An 18,854-nucleotide genomic window follows, 5' to 3' on the forward strand; every position below is an offset into this window, starting at 1 on the left:
ATGGTTTGAAGATGTTGTTGTTTCTCACGCAGGACACTCGTTTGCGTTCTGATTGGTTTTTATTCAGCTTGATCCGGCAGGTTATTACCACAGCAAACACTAAAAAACACAAACTACAGCAGCAGCAGCGTCCTACTCACAATCGGCTGAAACATCTCAACACAGAAAACAAATGAAACTGAATAAAAAGTGCTGCAAACTCAGCCAAACACACACGGCTTCTTGAGGACAAGTGAGTGTGTGTTTGATTTATTTAACTGAAATGTTTAATGTGCATTCTTTCAGTGTTTTGTGGGGAAAAAAATGTTTTTATTTTATTTGACTCTCTCTAGTCCAGAGTGTAGATGTTCTCCTGGACTGGTCTTCGCATCCGGATCTCGTAGATTATGTGAGGAGGCTCCTCAGAGGAGAAACTGGAAGAGAAGAATAGAAGTTAACGGACAGCAGGTGTGTTAAATACACACAGGTCTGTCTGTAATAACAGCGGGACATACGAGTGTCTGTGGTTAGTTCACTGTCTGTAATAACAGCAGGACATACGAGTGTCTGCGGTTAGTTCACTGTCTGTAATAACAGCGGGACATATGAGTGTCTGCGGTTAGTTCACTGTCTGTAATAACAGCAGGACATACGAGTGTCTGCGGTTAGTTCACTGTCTGTAATAACAGCGGGACATACGAGTGTCTGCGGTTAGTTCACTGTCTGTAATAACAGCGGGACATACGAGTGTCTGGGGTTAGTTCACTGTCTGTAATAACAGCAGGACATACGAGTGTCTGCGGTTAGTTCACTGTCTGTAATAACAGCGGGACATACGAGTGTCTGTGGTTAGTTCACTGTCTGTAATAACAGCGGGACATACGAGTGTCTGGGGTTAGTTCACTGTCTGTAATAACAGCGGGACAGTCCAGTGACTGTGGTGAGTTCACTGTGTGTAGTAACAGCGGGACATACGAGCGTCTGTGGTGAGTTCACTGTGTGTAGTAACAGCGGGACAGTCCAGTGACTGTGTTGAGTTCACTGTCCCACAGTTGCTGAACTCACCAGCCGGTCTTCAGCGCTCTTCTGTAAATGCCACCTGGGGAAGAAAATGAGACTTTAGGAGACTTTCCACTCGGGAACAGAGACGCTGCAGGAAGGATGAGGAATGAGAACGTACGCTTGAAGGCCAGAAAGAAAAAAACCACCGCCAAGATCAACAGCACGCTGAGGGAGAGGGAGAGGATGGGAACGTTGATCTGAAGGGACAGCGAAGGCACCGCGTCCTCCACCTGACACACAGAGAGCTCTGAGTTAAAGTTATAATCCATAAAATCAAAAATGTCTCTAATCTGATGGATGGAAAGATGCTATTAAAAGTATTAAAAGCTCATGAGATGCCTTGTAATATTCGCCAGGTGTGGGTACTCCTATTTCATTTTCAGCCCGTTTCTTTAAGCTTGTGTTTGTTAACATTTTGCCGAATTAGCGTTCAGCAGCTCCAGTTTGCAGTGAACACATGAATGTACAGATTATCATCACTGGATTACTTTGATTCTGATGAAAATGTAAAATCGTGAAGATTCTCAGGCAAGTTTTGCAGTTGTAAGGCGTGTGTGTTTTTTTCTGTCATTTCTAGGTGGATTTATTGATTGTTCGTCCATGATGGACGTCAGAGATCATCTTGATCCTTTGGGACAACTGCACCTGATCACAGTAGGTCCACTAAAAGTTTGACTCCAAAAACACCAGAGTTGCTGCAACTAGACCAGCAGCTCCTGTGTCCTGTTCTCTAAAATCCCTGTTTTAGTGAATGTAGTCTGGTGTGTGTGCTGTTTGTGGTTAAACCAAAAGGATCTTCCAGGTCTCTCTCTGTAGGGATCCTTTCCATGATGCTGTCACACACTTAGAATAACACTCTGAGCCTGTCAGTGGATCAAACAAGCTCTTTTAGTGGACCTACTGTGATCAGGTGTCCCAGAGGATCTCGTTGCTCACTCACAGTGACGACGTTGGAGCGCAGCAGGGTGGAGTTCCTCCTCAGAAGGTCCAGCTGAGACGACAGCAGCGATTTCCAGTTTACTGCACGGAGACAGACGACGGCGTCATATAACCATTACGACGGAGTCATGTGACCTGTCTGATCAACCAGCGGGCGGCAGAACATCGGCTCACCTGTGGAGGTCGACGGCTCCGTGACCCAACTGGTTGTTGCCGCCGCCGTCGTTGTCGGAGGAGAACTGGTGACCAGAGCTGAGGAGGAACAACCAGATTAAACCAGAGGTGGGTAGTTCACTGTCTGTAATAACAGTGGGACAGTCCAGCGTCTGTGCTTAGTGCACTGACTGTAATAACAGTGGGACAGTCCAGCGTCTGTGCTTAGTTCACTGACTGTAATAACAGTGGGACAGTCCAGCGTCTATGGTTAGTTCACTGTCTGTAATAACAGTGGGACAGTCCAGTATCTGTGGTGAGTTCACTGTCTGTAATAACAGTGGGACAGCCTAGTATCTGTGGTGAGTTCACTGTCTGTAGTAACAGATGATGTTTTGTGGTCGTTTCAGGTATTTCAGGTGGTAAAGCGTCGCTCACCTTTGATCACTCTCAGGTTCATGATCACCTTCTTGTCGTTGAAGATCCCGTCGACGTCCACCCTGCAGCAGTACGGCCCGCTGTCCGTCCGCTGCACGTTCAGGATGTCCAGGTCCATCTGTCCGTCCAGGACGTCCCCCGTCAGCCGGTAGCGGTCCGCCACCTGCTGCGGCAGCGTCAAGGTGAGTTAGCAGACTGAGCTAAAGCACAGCATGGGTCCGGTCTTCCTGTGATCCGGACCGGATGGAGCGACCTACGGTGAACCTGACCTTGGAGACGACGCCGTTCTCGTCCGTCTGAACCAGGATGTTGTTGCACCAGAAGGTCCCGCAGCCGCGACCCCAGCAGACCCTGCTGAGACCGAACCGCTTCACAGAGTACTGACAGGACAGGGAGGCCACACCCCCCTCCGGCACCTTAAAACAGGTGAGTGACGGAAAGTGTCCACCTGGTAGAGAGAAGGGGGGGGGGCACACCCAGAGGTCATCAGCTGTGATTCCACCACACCTGGAGTGAATGTTTGCTCACCTGATCATTTTGTTTTTTCTTCTAATTGTTCGGGTAAACACAGAGAACCGATGCTAATGCTTGTGCTAACTGACGCTAATGCTTCAGCTAACTGGAGCTAATGCTTCTGCTAACTTGTGTTAATGGTTCGGCTATGTTGTAGTAAGTTGGGCTTATCCTTGTGCTAACTAAAGCTAATACTTGTGCTAACTGGAGCCAATACTTGTGCTAATGCTTCTGCTCATTTGTAGTATGTCGGGCTTATCCTTGTGCTAACTGGGCCTAATGGAGCTAATACTTATGATAACTTGTGCTAACTGGAGCTAAGGGTTGCGCTAACTTTCGCTAACTGGGGCTAATGGTTGTGCTAACTTTCACTAATACTTGTGATAACTTGTGCTAACCGGAGCTAAGGGTTGTGCTAACTTTCGCTAACTGGGGCTAATGCTTGTGCTAACTGAAGCTAAGGGTTGTGCTAACTTTCGCTAACTGGGGCTAATGCTTGTGCTAACCGGAGCTAAGGGTTGTGCTAACTTTCGCTAACTGGGGCTAATGCTTGTGCTAACTGAAGCTAAGGGTTGTGCTAACTTTCGCTAACTGGGGCTAATGCTTGTGCTAACTGGAGCTAAGGGTTGTGCTAACTTGCTTTACAGTAAAGTACAACTGAAAGCTGAAAGTAACAGACTTTCACAGAATCTCACAGGGAATCTAACGTCCTCGCTTACTTCTCTCCATCCTCCTCCTCCTCTTTTTCTTTTTCTTTTCTCTAGTTTAATATTTCCAATTAGCATGGTTTGCGTCTTTGCATCTTTGCGTCTTTGTGTCTTTGCGTTGACTTTTCAGTTCAGGTTTGTGTGACGACCAGATTCATCTCTCTGGTACTCTAGCTTTGTACTTTTACTGCTAACAGAGTATATTCACACTGTGGTATAAGTACTTTTACTGCTAACAGAGTATATTTACACTGTGGTAACAGAGTATATTCACACTGTGGTATAAGTACTTTTACTGCTAACAGAGTATATTTACACTGTGGTAACAGAGTATATTTACACTGCGGTATTAGTACTTTTACTGCTAACAGAGTATATTTACACTGTGGTAACAGAGTATATTTACACTGCGGTATTAGTACTTTTACTGCTAACAGAGTATATTTACACTGTGGTATTAGTACTTTACTGTAACAGAGTATATTTACACTGTGTTATTAGTACTTTTACTGTAACAGCATATTTACACTGTGTTATTAGTACTTTTACTGTAACAGCATATTTACACTGTGGTATTAGTACTTTTACTGCTAACAGAGTATATTTACACTGTGGTATTAGTACTTTTACTGCTAACAGAGTATATTTACACTGTGGTATTAGTACTTTTACTGCTAACAGAGTATATTTACACTGCAGTATTAGTACTTTTACTGCTAACAGAGTATATTTACACTGCGGTATTAGTACTTTTACTGCTAACAGAGTATATTTACACTGCGGTATTAGTACTTTTACTGCTAACAGAGTATATTTACACTGCGGTATTAGTACTTTTATTGTAACAGAGTATCTTAAAGTGCAGTAGAAGTACTTTTACTGCAGTAAAGTACCTGTGTACTTCCTGTGTGTTGTGATGTCAGCAGTTTGTGTCTCACCTGACAGGAGGAAGAGGACGATGATGAAGGTCTGAGGCGTTCGACAGCAGCGAGGCGAAGCGGTGGCCATCCTGTGAGCGAGTGAGAGTGTGTGTGTGTGAGAGTGTGTGTGTGTGTGTGTGAGAGTGTGTGTGTGTGAGAGTGTGTGTGTGTGTGTGTGTGTGTGTGTGAGAGTGTGTGTGTTCGTTGTCCAGTTAGAAGACAACAACACAATGTGAGTCTGTGACGGAGCGCTGAGGGATGGACAGAGAGACAGTGTGTTCCTCTGTGTGTGTGTGTGTGTGTGTGTGTGTGTGTGTGAGAGTGTGTGTGTGTATTGACTCTCATTCTTAATGCAATGGCGGAAAGTAACTAAGTACATTTATTCTGTAGTTCTGTAGTTTGGCTGCTCTCGATGTCTATTTCACTGCATTTCAGAGGGAAATTTAGGTTTCTGGTTATTTTGCGCATTTGAACATGTTTTGGCGTCTAAATGACAAAAAGTGTGTGACAGCATCATGGAAAGGATCCCTACAGAGAGAGACCTGGAAGATCCTTTTGGTTTAACCACAAACAGCACACACACCAGACTACATTCACTAAAACAGGGATTTTAGAGAACAGAACACTTGAGTGCACTTCAAAAATACAAAGACAAATGTTGGCAAATACTCTGCATTAATATATGAAATATGTGTTTATACCAAAGCTCTTTACAAGGCACCACAAAGAGTCGCTCTCTTCAATGCCACCAGACTCCATTCAGAAAAACAGTAATTTTACCTTGTACAACACAGGAGTTGCTGGTCTGCTGTTGCGCTGATCAGTTAGCTTGTGTGGGTTATTATGTGCCACACAAATATTGTGTTGGATCTGAACTAAACATTTTAAACACCAAAGTCACACAATAACACAAACTAACTGGTTGAGACAGCAGTGGACTAGCAACGGTCAAATCCCTGTTTTAGTGAATGTAGTCTGGTGTGTGTGCTGTTTGTGGTTAAACCAAAAGGATCTTCCAGGTCTCTCTCTGTAGGGATCCTTTCCATGATGCTGTCACACACTTAGAATAACACTCTGAGCCTGTCAGTGGATCAAACAAGCTCTTTTAGTGGACCTACTGTGATCAGGTGCAGTTGTCCCAAAGGATCACGTTGCAGCCATTGCAGCCCATTCGCAATAAATAGACAATATAGACAATAATGATATAGAATATAACAGAGATATAAGCTGTAAAAACTGTCAGTATATCCAAACCCTTAAACAAAACAAAAATTTCAGAGCCGATTGATAAACAGGAGCAAAGTTTGAGGTTCCACGTTTTTAAACCGACTAAATGATCATTCGCACGTTAATCTGAAACGTTTTAGGGTTTAAAATTGAGTGTTTGTCTCCTGATGAATGTAAAGAAAAACTGACTGTTTACACCAGTGGAAGGAAATACAGAGGACAAAAGGACTTTGTCTCTGTAACACACACACACACACAGACACACAGACACACACACACACACACACACACACACACACACACACACACAGACACAGACGCTGGTTGTGTGGAGACGTCGCAAACACACAAAGGACTCGTTATTCACATCAAATATTTCTTTCTTTTCTTCAGTTCATCTCTATTTCCCCCCCAAAACTGACAATCTGAGAGGCTTTTAATTTGAAAAAAACCCCAAGAGAAATTAAACTAAATCAAGTTTAACCTTTGAGGAGAAACTTCCACATCAGAGTCACGACGACTCTGGGTAATCACCAAGTAGAAATGTAAAGAATTTAACAAGATTTAGATGTTTTCTGTTACAATCTCTTTGGTGATAAATAAATAAAATAAAATATAATAATATTTTTATATATATGTATATATATATATTTTATAATAAAAAAAAAAAAATAATAATAAAAAAAGTCATTAAATTCATGCGGACCATCAGCACCGGCACCCCCCAGGGCTGCGTCCTCTCCCCACTTCTCTTCTCCCTCTACACCAGCGACTGCACCTCAAGGGACTCTTCTGTGAAACTCCTGCAGTACGCTGACGACACCACGGTAATCGGTCTGATCCGGGACGGTGACGAGTCAGCGTACAGACAGGAGGTGGAACAGCCGGTCCTGGTTCTGGTGCAGTCAGAACCACCTGGAGCTGAACCCGCTCAAGACCGTGGAGATGACAGTGGACTTCAGGAGAAATGCCCCCCTTACCATCCTCAACAGCACAGTGTCTACTGCGGATTCCTTCAAGTTTCTGGGATCCACAATTTCCCGGGACCTGAAGTGGACTCAGCACATAGACTCTGTCCGTGAAAAGGCCCAGCAGAGGTTGTACTTCCTGCGTCAGCTCAGGAAGTTTAACCTGCCACAGGAGCTGCTGATCTCCTTCTACTCTGCCATCATCCAGTCTGTTCTCTGCACCTCCATCACTGTCTGGTGTTACGCCCCAGTCTAGGGGTTCTGGAGCGTAAAATAAAAGAGCCTCACTTCCCCAATTCCCAAATGGTCACTGACACGATCTTCACTGGATAACAGGTTTATTTTCCACAAACAACAAATGACCAATAAACAGAACTGAGAGCTTCAGGGTGGACCCAGGCCAAAACAACAAATAATAATCCTCTCTAGAAATTAACCACAGAGCTGACCTAACAGGAAACAAAAAGACAGGGATCTAACCTCCTGCTCTAAGAAACACAGGAGAAAACTTCATAAACGGAAACTGGCAGTCCACCCCTACTAAATCTAAGGAAATTGAACAAAGGTTGGTCATTAACGGAACTCCGAAGGAAGCAGAACACGTACACCCACACACACACAACGTACGACCATAGTCGTAACACTGGTTTGGATCGGCCACCAAACAGGACGGGAACAGACTGCAAAGGACAATCAGGTCTGCAGAGAGAATAATTGGAGCCGACCAGGTAACATTACGCGCTACTCTCTTTGCACTGCAATTTGCACTACACCTCCCTCCATTGTATGTATGTATATATATATATATATATATATATAGTATATATATGTCAATAGAGTTCTATATTGTTTATATTGTCGTGTTCTTACCTTCACTGTACACAGAGAGTCAAGTTTCACTAAGTCAAATTCCTTGTTTGCCTGTTCTGATTTTTCACATGTGCAGGAAAATGAAGTCAGAGCAGCTTCAATCGATTATATTTATGATAAATATACAGTCCAAATATTAAGCCCTGAAGGTTAAACTTCTTCATGCTCAGCGATTGAAAACTGACCACACAGATATTCAGTATTTGCAGTAACTTAGTTAGTTAGTTGGTTAGTTGGTTCTCTGGTGAAGCTGTTCTGACTGTTCTGGTGAGCAGAAACTAAAAACATGTCCTGCAGCATTTCAGCCGGAGGAAAATGATGGTGTGGATTAGTTTCTATCAGTGTAAACCTGTTTGTCCCGTTTGCTCACACAATGCATCACATTTGCGTGATCAAACACACAGGAGTGGTTTATTATCTGTTTTCAAACTGTCAGCTGTTGTTGCTTATTAAAGATCACTCCTCTGAAGAGCAGAGCAAACTGATCCCACGGTGAAGTGACACTGTTCATTGGTCTCTTTGCTCATTTGACCATGGAGAGACGAAGCAACGACAGAGGATTCAAGGAGAATTTTGTTGAGGGTCGACATCTGAAGCTGAGTGATTTGAAACAGGAAGTGGTGAAAGCAGGCGTTAAAATTAAGATGGAAGTTTATCTCTTCAAAACAAACATCCCTGAGTACCCTCGACCAGAGTTTCATGTGTCTCGCCTGAAGCACGACACAAACATAAATGGATTACGGGGCATCAGGCGGTCCGATGGGTTCAGGAACCCCGGTAAAGGCGGCCTGCAGTGGTGGAGTCTGGATGTGGGAGCTGAGGAGGTGGCGTCAGCTGAGAAGAGGCTCCTGGAGGCCTCCTGCCCAGACCAGACGGAGGAGCAGGCCCAGAGGCAGCAGAGCTTCCTGGGGAAGTTTGCCACCTCTCCGGCCTTCCTGAAGACCTCCAGGCTGGGCTCGTACCGCTTCACCTTCCCCCTGGAGGAGGTGCTGGAGGCCTACAGCGAGCAGGTACTGGTGGTCCGGTTCTCTTCACCACTAACGTCCACTCGGACGGGTAGATTTTTGTGGTTGTTTTTCGCCATAACTCAAGAATTCTTACACTAACTAGAAAAGTAGAGTGCAGATCATAAACTAAACCAAGTCTAACCATAACCTAACCATAACTATAACCTACCTAAACCTAACCTAAACTACCCTATCCATAACTATAACCAAACCATATCCCTGTTTAATAACAGCAACATTTTGTTCATTTTTTTTTTTATTTTGCTTACTTATTTGTTTGTATTCATGGTGGTGAATTTTACTTCTTTACTATTGTAAATCTATCTGTCTGTCTGTCTGTCTGTCTGTCTGTCTGTCTATATCCTAAATGTAAACCTAGATAGAATATAAAAAAATATCAGGCTGACGCAGTAGTTTGAGAGATTAGCTGCGGACAGACAGATACATGCTAAACACATGATCGATATTATTAATCAGGGCAAAACGATTTTGTTTTTATTGACTCTGAAGAATAATAAGAAAAAATATAATAATAAAATCTCTTAATTGCCTCCAGTTTTGTTCTGGTGAGCCGCCCGTCATGCGGGTGTTCGAAACCGTCCTGTACAAACAGGAAGTGATGTACGTAGTGCTGGTCCACAGCCCAGCCAATCAGGAGCAGTTCTCTAAGTATCCTCTGCTGACTGACGACCCAAACGCTGTCTGCACTCACCAAGATGGCCGCTTGATTTGGAGGCCGGAGGCGATGAGTGGGACTCACGAGTAAGGACCATTTAAAATGTGTTTGTATGGGGAGTCCTCTTTGTCCTACAGACACCTGAACTAACCACAGACACTGGACTGTCCTACTGTCATTACAGACACCTGAACTAACCATAGACACTAGACTGTCCCACTGTTATTACAGACACCTGAACTAACCACAGAATTAATCACAGGAACTCAAACACTTAAAAGGTTAAAATGTGTTTGTTTTTGGTTTTTTTGCAGATATGAGTTGGTCCTGAGACGCGATGAAAACCTGCTGGAAGCTCAACCAGTGACGTCTCGTCCTGAGTTTTATGTTTGGGATAATGTCACCGTCGCCCTGCATGTGGATGAACAGGTAGAAAAGTGAAAATGACCCTTTCTGTCTATATTCTGTCTATATTCTGTTTATATTCTGTCTATATTCTGTCTATATTCTGTTTATATTCTGTCTATATTCTGTTTATATTCTGCAGGTTCAGGGCAGATTCAGTCGTTTATGACAGATCAGATCCTCTGACTCAGATAGTTTTTATTTAATAGACTTTAAACAGAGATTTGACTTCATAACTGAAGGAAATCAACAGCCTTGCAAAGTGGCGTTCAAAGACCAACCTGCTGCTCAACGTCAGCAAAACCCAGGAGGTGATTTCAGTAAAGAGGAGGTGCAGAGCACATAAATGGCTCCTACAGATATCAAAAGCCTGCTAAACTTTTACCTGCAAATGAGCAGGAAGCTCTGGCTGAAGGCAACATGGAGGAGAGTTGAACATTAGTCATTTGCATATATGATAAAATATGTAAATGTTGTGCAACACGTCCAAATTCGTGTCTTTTTGATATCAACACAAAAACAGTTGTCATTATGGTGAGTCGCAGCCTCATCCGCCATCTTTTATGTGATGTAGACAAAACTTTACTGCACTTTTTGCATCGTGTCCTGCCTCCTGCTCGCTGTACCAAGTTTGGCTTTATGGGAGTCGCCATCTTGGTTTTTGGAGCCAGAAGTGACGTTCATTCCACAAAGACCTCCTCTGATTGGTCAGTGAGCAGAGTCTGTGAAGCACGTTAGGTTAACAGGTGACTCTAAATCATGAGTGTGAGTAAATGGTTGTCAGTGATTCAGTCAGTGACTTAGCACTTAGCACGGCTGCTAACTTTGCAGGGCAGCCATTTTGAATGTCTTCTTCTGATCTTCTCGCCGTCGTCTTCTGTTTTAGGTGCTGAACTTTGACGCTCAACGACTGAGAGAGAACCTGAAGTTCTGTCATAAGGGATATTCTCCCACTGATAAGAAGTGTGAATTTCTTGACTTCCCAGAGGCTGAAGAGTTTGTTAAAGAATTATGGCCGGACTTTCCCTCACCTCTGGAGAGAGCTGAAGGGCTAAACTAACTAAGATCAGACAAGATCAGGTCAGATCAGTTAAGTTAAGATAAGATAAGATAAGATAAGTTAAGTTAGGATAAGATAAGTTAAGTTAGGATAAGATAAGTTAAGTTAGGATAAGTTAAGTTAAGATAAGTTAAGTTAGGAGAAGATAAGTTATGTTAAGTTAGGATAAGTTAAGATAAGTTAATGTATTCCTTTGTTCGTCCCATGATGGGGAAATTTACAACATTTACAATAAAGACTAAATGATTGAAGTCAAGGTTCGTCTTCATTTGTGTTCTGTTTAATGGAAATGACAACAGAACATCACCCCCTCCTGTCTGATCGTAGGGAACTCTTCCTGTTTGAAGCTGCTGGATGCAATTCTCTGGAAAAGGAAAAAAAAAAAGGTCCCAATTTGAAACATACAGCTGAGCACACGCTTCATATGTGCAGGAAAATGAAGTCAGAGCAGCTTCAATCGATTATATTTATGATGAATATACAGTACAAATACTCTAAAACCGACTGTCAAAAGACTCTTTAGATCGAGGAGATTGGAGCCAGATTCCTTCGATTTTTGTTTAGTTCTATGAAATCCATACAGATAATTTGAAAATGGTGGGTTGCTTCAGGAAACGTACCTTGTCTTGGAGTAGTTTTGGTAACCATAGGTTGTAAATGTTTTGTTCATCATAGATACCATCCCTCCTGTTGAGACATGTGAAATCCCATGACTCAAAATAGCTGCAAATCTGAAAAGATTCTTTGGAAGGATTAGTTTGCCTTCAGGAGTTGGGACTCCTCTTATGCTTGATGCGTGCATTTGGTCTCGTCCCAGTAAAGTTACTAGACATAAATGTAAAACAGCCACGTGGGCAGAGGCAGTTTTACGCGACACTGAGTCTCTAATTTCTATGAGAGAGGTGTTGTTGGTGTGTGACCCATTTGAGCGAGTCATGCTGACTGATCATGGTCATGTTGCCTCTCGTCCTCCTCCTCGTGATCCTCCTCTGCAATCATCTCCTCGGTAACAAACATCATAATATTCATCAGTGGGAAATTCATCACAGTCCTCAGTTAGAAAAGTATCATTACTTTTAACCGTAAGTTTCTTTTTCTTTACATTCATTTGTTCCTCACCATGTTCTGCATGATCTTTGGTGGCTTGAATCCCTGCACTCCTCCATCCTACGAGCTGCTTTTTAAGACCATTGCAGATTTGTGGATGCATTTGTTAGCTGTAGGTTGTAATTACTCATGTCTGCATGGTCTACAGGAACACCGCTGTGAGTTGCAAAAATCTGACTCAGCCTATTGAAATAGACTAGCACTGACTCCTCTGGTCCCTGTTTGCACTCTAACACTTTAGAGCAACAAGCCTGTCCTCTGTAGTGTTGGACTATTCCACCATACAGTGCCTCTGTCCTCTCATTGTATTGTCCATCTCCGAATGAATTGGGTGCGTTGTTTTCAAAGGGGTCCCATGTCCCCTTCACCAAACACCAATCCTGTTTTACGACACATCGCAAAACTCTCTCTGCTTCCACTGTGTCCAGCCTGAAACTGTCACACAGTCTCTTTATTTCTGTTATGAACTCTTCAGGGTCACGTCTGCATCAGTCCATGGTCTGTACACTCTGACAGTGGGGGGCTGGTTACTCTGTCCTGCTCTGGGATTTGGCGTTTCTATCATAGGAAACACTTCTGCATCTTTAAGTCCTAGATTAGGTACCGGTGGTGTTGGAGAGCTGAGATAATGGATTACCACTTCTGGTCCAGTGTGGTGTGTCCACCCCGGACATGGATGATTGAGGCAACTGGTGGGGGGCAGACGACGAGGAGGACGATCCTGGAGGGGAGGACTTTGGAGCGACTTTCCCCAGGAGAGGCGCGGCCAGCAGAGGTGGTTGTTGTGGATCCGGGTATGGTGGTAGATCGGGGAAAGGACCCAGGGGTGTGTATTCGTTGTCCTCTCGCTTATCTCGGGCAGAATACAACACAGGATAAAGGTTAGAAAAGTTCTTTTCCCCTTCTGATTCCTTCTCCTTTTCTCTCGGTCTCTGTTTTTTCTCCCTCTGGCGCTGAAGGACAGTTTGGCTGTGAGGCCTTCCTTTATTGCCTTTGTCTTACTTCCCTTTGTCTTTGTTTCAATCTTTGCCACCAATGCTCTGCAATCTCCTTCTTGCAGTTTTCCCTTAAACCCATGTTTATTTTGCCATTTTTCCAAATATTTTACATTGTTTTCTTCTTTCTGTTTCATGAGCTTCACATCTCCTTCATACTGGACCTCGTCAGGTCCCTGACTTTGATAACAACAACTACTGCAGCAATTCCCCATCTCAGGCCTTTATGATTATTATTATTATGTTCTGTTTCTATTTCTTATTTATTTATTATTATTATTATTTATATATATATATTTATTTTCCTCGAGTTTTATTCTTTATTATTTGTGAGTCCCTGACTCCCTGAAGTCCCTTCCGGACGTCTATTATTGTTAACTCAGGCGCTGAGAGATTCGTTTTTGTCGTCCTTCTAAAGACGTTTTACTGTAAGTCCCTGACTTGCCATAGGCCCCTGACCTATTCTTTTGTTTAACTCACCCCTGTTGTTGAGTCCCGGACTCCTCTGCTACGCCCCGTCACCGTCCCTCTCTCCAGTGGCCCTGGCCTCCCTGTCCAAAACAGGTTTTTAGGACTCCTGCGGTGGAGGTCTTACCTCTGAGTTTTTTCTCTCAGCCTTGCACACTGTCTTTTTGTTTTTTCCCCCTGAGGAAGAGAGTGGATACTGGGGCCCCACGTTTTGCGCCAAATTGTCAAAGGACTTTTCTTTAGGTTGAGGAGATTGGAGCCAGATTGCGAGTTATAATAAAGTTTAATCTCACATGTCAGAGGAGCGTTTAACAGTGCAACAACATCATGGAGGTTACAGAGTGAAAGGCTCCACCAGTGAGCAGGTACAGTTGGTTTTCATAATGGGAGTTGTGGGCGAAGCTCTCACACATCGTGGGATCATCTGCTGGCATGAGGATGAAAGACATCTGGGTTATTCAGGTCTTCTAGTCCTTGTAGATTTGAGGCTGCACACTGTTGCAGAACCCTCGAGTGCCTTTCTGTCTGACAACTCACGAGCACGTCCTCGGATGGGGATTCTTATAACATATACAGTACAAATACTGTAAATATACAGTCCAAATATTAAGCCCTGAAGCTTAAACTTCTTCATGCTCAGCGATTGAAAACTGACCACACAGATATTCAGTATTTGCAGTAACTTAGTTAGTTAGTTGGTTGGTTAGTTAGTTAGTTAGTTAGTTAGTTAGTTAGTTAGTTAGTTAGCATTTCAGTCGGAGGAAAATGATGGTGTGGATTAGTTTCTATCAGTGTAAACCTATTTGTCCTGTTTGCTCACACAATGCGTCACATTTGCGTGATCAAACACACAGGAGTGGTTTATTATCTGTTTTCAAACTGTCAGCTGTTGTTGCTTATTAAAGATCACTCCTCTGAAGAGCAGAGCAAACTGATCCCACGGTGAAGTGACACTGTTCATTGGTCTCTTTGCTCATTTGACCATGGAGAGACGAAGCAACGACAGAGGATTCGAGGAGAATTTTGTTGAGGGTCGACATCTGAAGCTGAGTGATTTGAAACAGGAAGTGGTGAAAGCAGGCGTTAAAATTAAGATGGAAGTTTATCTCTTCAAAACAAACATCCCTGAGTACCCTCGACCAGAGTTTCATGTGTCTCGTCTGAAGCATGACACAAACATAAATGGATTACGGGGCATCAGGCGGTCCGGTGGGTTCAGGAACCCCGGTAAAGGCGTCCTGCAGTGGTGGAGTCTGGATGTGGGAGCTGAGGAGGTGGCGTCAGCTGAGAAGAGGCTCCTGGAGGCCTCCTGCCCAGACCAGACGGAGGAGCAGGCCCAGAGGCAGCAGAGCTTCCTGGGGAAGTTTGCCACCTCTCCGGCCTTCCTGAAGACCTCCAGGCTGGGCTCGTACCGCTTCACCTTCCCCCTGGAGGAGGTGCTGGAGGCCTACAGCGAGCAGGTACTGGTGGTCCGGTTCTCTTCACCACTAACGTCCACTCGGACGGGTAGATTTTTGTGGTTGTTTTTCGCCATAACTCAAGAATTCTTACACTAACTAGAAAAGTAGAGTGCAGATCATAAACTAAACCAAGTCTAACCATAACCTAACCATAACTATAACCTACCTAAACCTAACCTAAACTACCCTATCCATAACTATAACCAAACCATATCCCTGTTTAATAACAGCAACATTTTGTTCATTTTTATTTTTATTTTGCTTACTTATTTGTTTGTATTCATGGTGGTGAATTTTACTTCTTTACTATTGTAAATCTATCTGTCTGTCTGTCTGTCTGTCTATATCCTAAATGTAAACCTAGATAGAATATAAAAAATATCAGGCTGACGCAGTAGTTTGAGAGATTAGCTGCGGACAGACAGATACATGCTAAACACATGATCGATATTATTAATCAGGGCAAAACGATTTTGTTTTTATTGACTCTGAAGAATAATAAGAAAAAATATAATAATAAAATCTCTTAATTTTCTCCAGTTTTGTTCTGGTGAGCCGCCCGTCATGCGGGTGTTCGAAACCGTCCTGTACAAACAGGGAGTGATGTACGTAGTGCTGGTCCACAGCCCAGCCAATCAGGAGCAGTTCTCTAAGTATCCTCTGCTGACTGACGACCCAAACGCTGTCTGCACTCACAAAGATGGCCGCTTGATTTGGAGGCCGGAGGCGATGAGTGAGACTCACGGGTAAGGACCATTTAAAATGTGTTTGTATGGGGAGTCCTCTTTGTCCTACAGACACCTGAACTAACCATAGACACTAGACTGTCCTACTGTCATTACAGACACCTGAACTAACCGCAGACACTGGACTGTCCCACTGTTATTACAGACACCTGAACTAACCACAGAATTAATCACAGGAACTCAAACACTTAAAAGGTTAAAATGTGTTTGTTTTTGGTTTTTTTTGCAGATATGAGTTGGTCCTGAGACGCGATGAAAACCTGCTGGAAGCTCAACCAGTGACGCCTGATCCTGAGTTTTATGTTTGGGATAATGTCACCGTCGCCCTGCATGTGGATGAACAGGTAGAAAAGTGAAAATGACCCTTTCTGTCTATATTCTGTCTATATTCTGTTTATATTCTGTCTATATTCTGTTTATATTCTGCAGGTTCAGGGCAGATTCAGTCGTTTATGACAGATCAGATCCTCTGACTCAGATAGTTTTTATGTAATAGACTTTAAACAGAGATTTGACTTCATAACTGAAGGAAATCAACAGCCTTGCAAAGTGGCGTTCAAAGACCAACCTGCTGCTCAACGTCAGCAAAACCCAGGAGGTGATTTCAGTAAAGAGGAGGTGCAGAGCACATAAATGGCTCCTACAGATATCAAAAGCCTGCTAAACTTTTACCTGCAAATGAGCAGGAAGCTCTGGCTGAAGGCAACATGGAGGAGAGTTGAACATTAGTCATTTGCATATATGATAAAATATGTAAATGTTGTGCAACACGTCCAAATTCGTGTCTTTTTGATATCAACACAAAAACAGTTGTCATTATGGTGAGTCGCAGCCTCATCCGCCATCTTTTATGTGATGTAGACAAAACTTTACTGCACTTTTTGCATCGTGTCCTGCCTCCTGCTCGCTGTACCAAGTTTGGCTTTATGGGAGTCGCCATCTTGGTTTTTGGAGCCAGAAGTGACGTTCATTCCACAAAGACCTCCTCTGATTGGTCAGTGAGCAGAGTCTGTGAAGCACGTTAGGTTAACAGGTGACTCTAAATCATGAGTGTGAGTAAATGGTTGTCAGTGATTCAGTCAGTGACTTAGCACTTAGCACGGCTGCTAACCTTGCAGGGCAGCCATTTTGAATGTCTTCTTCTGATCTTCTCGCCGTCGTCTTCTGTTTTAGGTGCTGAACTTTGACGCTCAACGACTGAGAGAGAACCTGAAGTTCTGTCATAAGGGATATCCTCCCATTGATAAGAAGTGTGAATTTCTTGACTTCCCAGAGGCTGAAGAGTTTGTTAAAGAATTATGGCCGGACTTTCCCTCACCTCTGGAGAGAGCTGAAGGGCTAAACTAACTAAGATCAGACAAGATCAGGTCAGATCAGTTAAGTTAAGATAAGATAAGATAAGATAAGATAAGATCAGTTAAGTTAAGATAAGATAAGATCAGTTAAGTTAAGATAAGATAAGTTAAGTTAGGATAAGATAAGTTAAGTTAGGATAAGTTAAGTTAAGATAAGTTAAGTTAGGAGAAGTTAAAATAAGGTAAGTTAGGATAAGATAAGTTATGTTAAGTTAGGATAAGTTAAGATAAGTTAATGTATTCCTTTGTTCGTCCCATGATGGGGAAATTTACAACATCAGTAATAAAGACTAAATGATTGAAGTCAAGGTTCGTCTTCATTTGTGTTCTGTTTAATGGAAATGACAACAGAACATCACCCCCTCCTGTCTGATCGTAGGGAACTCTTCCTGTTTGAAGCTGCTGGATGCAATTCTCTGGAAAAGGAAAAAAAAAAAGGTCCCAATTTGAAACATACAGCTGAGCACACGCTTCATATGTGCAGGAAAATGAAGTCAGAGCAGCTTCAATCGATTATATTTATGATGAATATACAGTACAAATACTCTAAATATACAGTACAAATACTCTAAATATACAGTACAAATACTCTAAAACCGACTGTCAAAAGACTCTTTAGATCGAGGAGATTGGAGCCAGATTCCTTCGATTTTTGTTTAGTTCTATGAAATCCATACAGATAATTTGAAAATGGTGGGTTGCTTCAGGAAACGTACCTTGTCTTGGAGTAGTTTTGGTAACCATAGGTTGTAAATGTTTTGTTCATCATAGATACCATCCCTCCTGTTGAGACATGTGAAATCCCATGACTCAAAATAGCTGCAAATCTGAAAAGATTCTTTGGAAGGATTAGTTTGCCTTCAGGAGTTGGGACTCCTCTTATGCTTGATGCGTGCATTTGGTCTCGTCCCAGTAAAGTTACTAGACATAAATGTAAAACAGCCACGTGGGCAGAGGCAGTTTTACGCGACACTGAGTCTCTAATTTCTATGAGAGAGGTGTTGTTGGTGTGTGACCCATTTGAGCGAGTCATGCTGACTGATCATGGTCATGTTGCCTCTCGTCGTCCTCCTCGTGATCCTCCTCTGCAATCATCTCCTCGGTAACAAACATCATAATATTCATCAGTGGGAAATTCATCACAGTCCTCAGTTAGAAAAGTATCATTACTTTTAACCGTAAGTTTCTTTTTCTTTACATTCATTTGTTCCTCACCATGTTCTGCATGATCTTTGGTGGCTTGAATCCCTGCACTCCTCCATCCTACGAGCTGCTTTTTAAGACCATTGCAGATTTGTGGATGCATTTGTTAGCTGTAGGTTGTAATTACTCATGTCTGCATGGTCTACAGGAACACCGCTGTGAGTTGCAAAAATCTGACTCAGCCTATTGAAATAGACTAGCACTGACTCCTCTGGTCCCTGTTTGCACTCTAACACTTTAGAGCAACAAGCCTGTCCTCTGTAGTGTTGGACTATTCCACCATACAGTGCCTCTGTCCTCTCATTGTATTGTCCATCTCCGAATGAATTGGGTGCGTTGTTTTCAAAGGGGTCCCACGTCCCCTTCACCAAACACCAATCCTGTTTTACGACACATCGCAAAACTCTCTCTGCTTCCACTGTGTCCAGCCTGAAACTGTCACACAGTCTCTTTATTTCTGTTATGAACTCTTCAGGGTCACGTCTGCATCAGTCCATGGTCTGTACACTCTGACAGTGGGGGGCTGGTTACTCTGTCCTGCTCTGGGATTTGGCGTTTCTATCATAGGAAACACTTCTGCATCTTTAAGTCCTAGA

General features: G+C 43.1%; 3 protein-coding genes and 2 long non-coding RNA genes across 6 annotated transcripts; 2 read left to right on the forward strand and 3 right to left on the reverse strand.

Moving 5' to 3' along the window:
* Positions 1–98: 98 nt before the first annotated feature.
* timd4 (T cell immunoglobulin and mucin domain containing 4) lies at positions 99–4,799 on the reverse strand. The gene is made up of 8 exons (XM_070844129.1): positions 4,730–4,799; positions 2,841–3,019; positions 2,572–2,734; positions 2,155–2,232; positions 1,982–2,061; positions 1,160–1,271; positions 1,045–1,078; positions 99–413 (listed from the first exon to the last, which is right to left on the reverse strand). Exons 1-8 carry the CDS (start codon positions 4,797–4,799, stop codon positions 329–331), a joined length of 801 nt encoding a protein of 266 aa, XP_070700230.1. The 3' UTR covers positions 99–328.
* A 3,393-nt stretch (positions 4,800–8,192) lies between these two features.
* LOC139213505 (uncharacterized) lies at positions 8,193–11,110 on the forward strand. The gene is made up of 5 exons (XM_070844216.1): positions 8,193–8,786; positions 9,340–9,545; positions 9,774–9,888; positions 10,751–10,983; positions 11,014–11,110. The coding sequence occupies exons 1-4, from the start codon at positions 8,310–8,312 to the stop codon at positions 10,922–10,924; spliced, it is 972 nt and encodes a 323-aa protein (XP_070700317.1). The 5' UTR covers positions 8,193–8,309; the 3' UTR covers positions 10,925–10,983; positions 11,014–11,110.
* Positions 11,111–11,182: 72 nt separating this feature from the next.
* On the reverse strand, positions 11,183–12,333 carry LOC139213510 (uncharacterized). The gene is made up of 2 exons (XR_011585433.1): positions 11,545–12,333; positions 11,183–11,288 (listed from the first exon to the last, which is right to left on the reverse strand). It is a non-coding gene; the product is annotated as an uncharacterized lncRNA (long non-coding RNA).
* A 483-nt stretch (positions 12,334–12,816) lies between these two features.
* On the forward strand, positions 12,817–17,504 carry LOC139213504 (uncharacterized). 2 transcript variants are annotated; one of them, XR_011585421.1, is made up of 7 exons: positions 12,817–12,912; positions 14,400–14,954; positions 15,495–15,700; positions 15,930–16,044; positions 16,874–17,070; positions 17,136–17,216; positions 17,247–17,504. XR_011585421.1 is itself a non-coding variant. In XM_070844215.1 (5 exons), the coding sequence occupies exons 2-5, from the start codon at positions 14,478–14,480 to the stop codon at positions 17,045–17,047; spliced, it is 972 nt and encodes a 323-aa protein (XP_070700316.1). In that variant the 5' UTR covers positions 12,821–12,912; positions 14,400–14,477; the 3' UTR covers positions 17,048–17,499. The 2 variants fall into 2 exon arrangements, 1 of the variants encoding a protein (XP_070700316.1); XM_070844215.1 differs by having other exon boundaries at positions 12,821–12,912; positions 16,874–17,499.
* LOC139213509 (uncharacterized) lies at positions 17,366–18,559 on the reverse strand. Its single transcript, XR_011585432.1, has 2 exons — positions 17,772–18,559; positions 17,366–17,471 (listed from the first exon to the last, which is right to left on the reverse strand). It is a non-coding gene; the product is annotated as an uncharacterized lncRNA (long non-coding RNA).
* Between the last annotated feature and the right edge of the window lie 295 nt (positions 18,560–18,854).

The sequence above is a fragment of the Pempheris klunzingeri genome, chromosome 14 (genome assembly GCF_042242105.1).
Source record: "Pempheris klunzingeri isolate RE-2024b chromosome 14, fPemKlu1.hap1, whole genome shotgun sequence".
NCBI lineage: Eukaryota > Metazoa > Chordata > Actinopteri > Acropomatiformes > Pempheridae > Pempheris > Pempheris klunzingeri.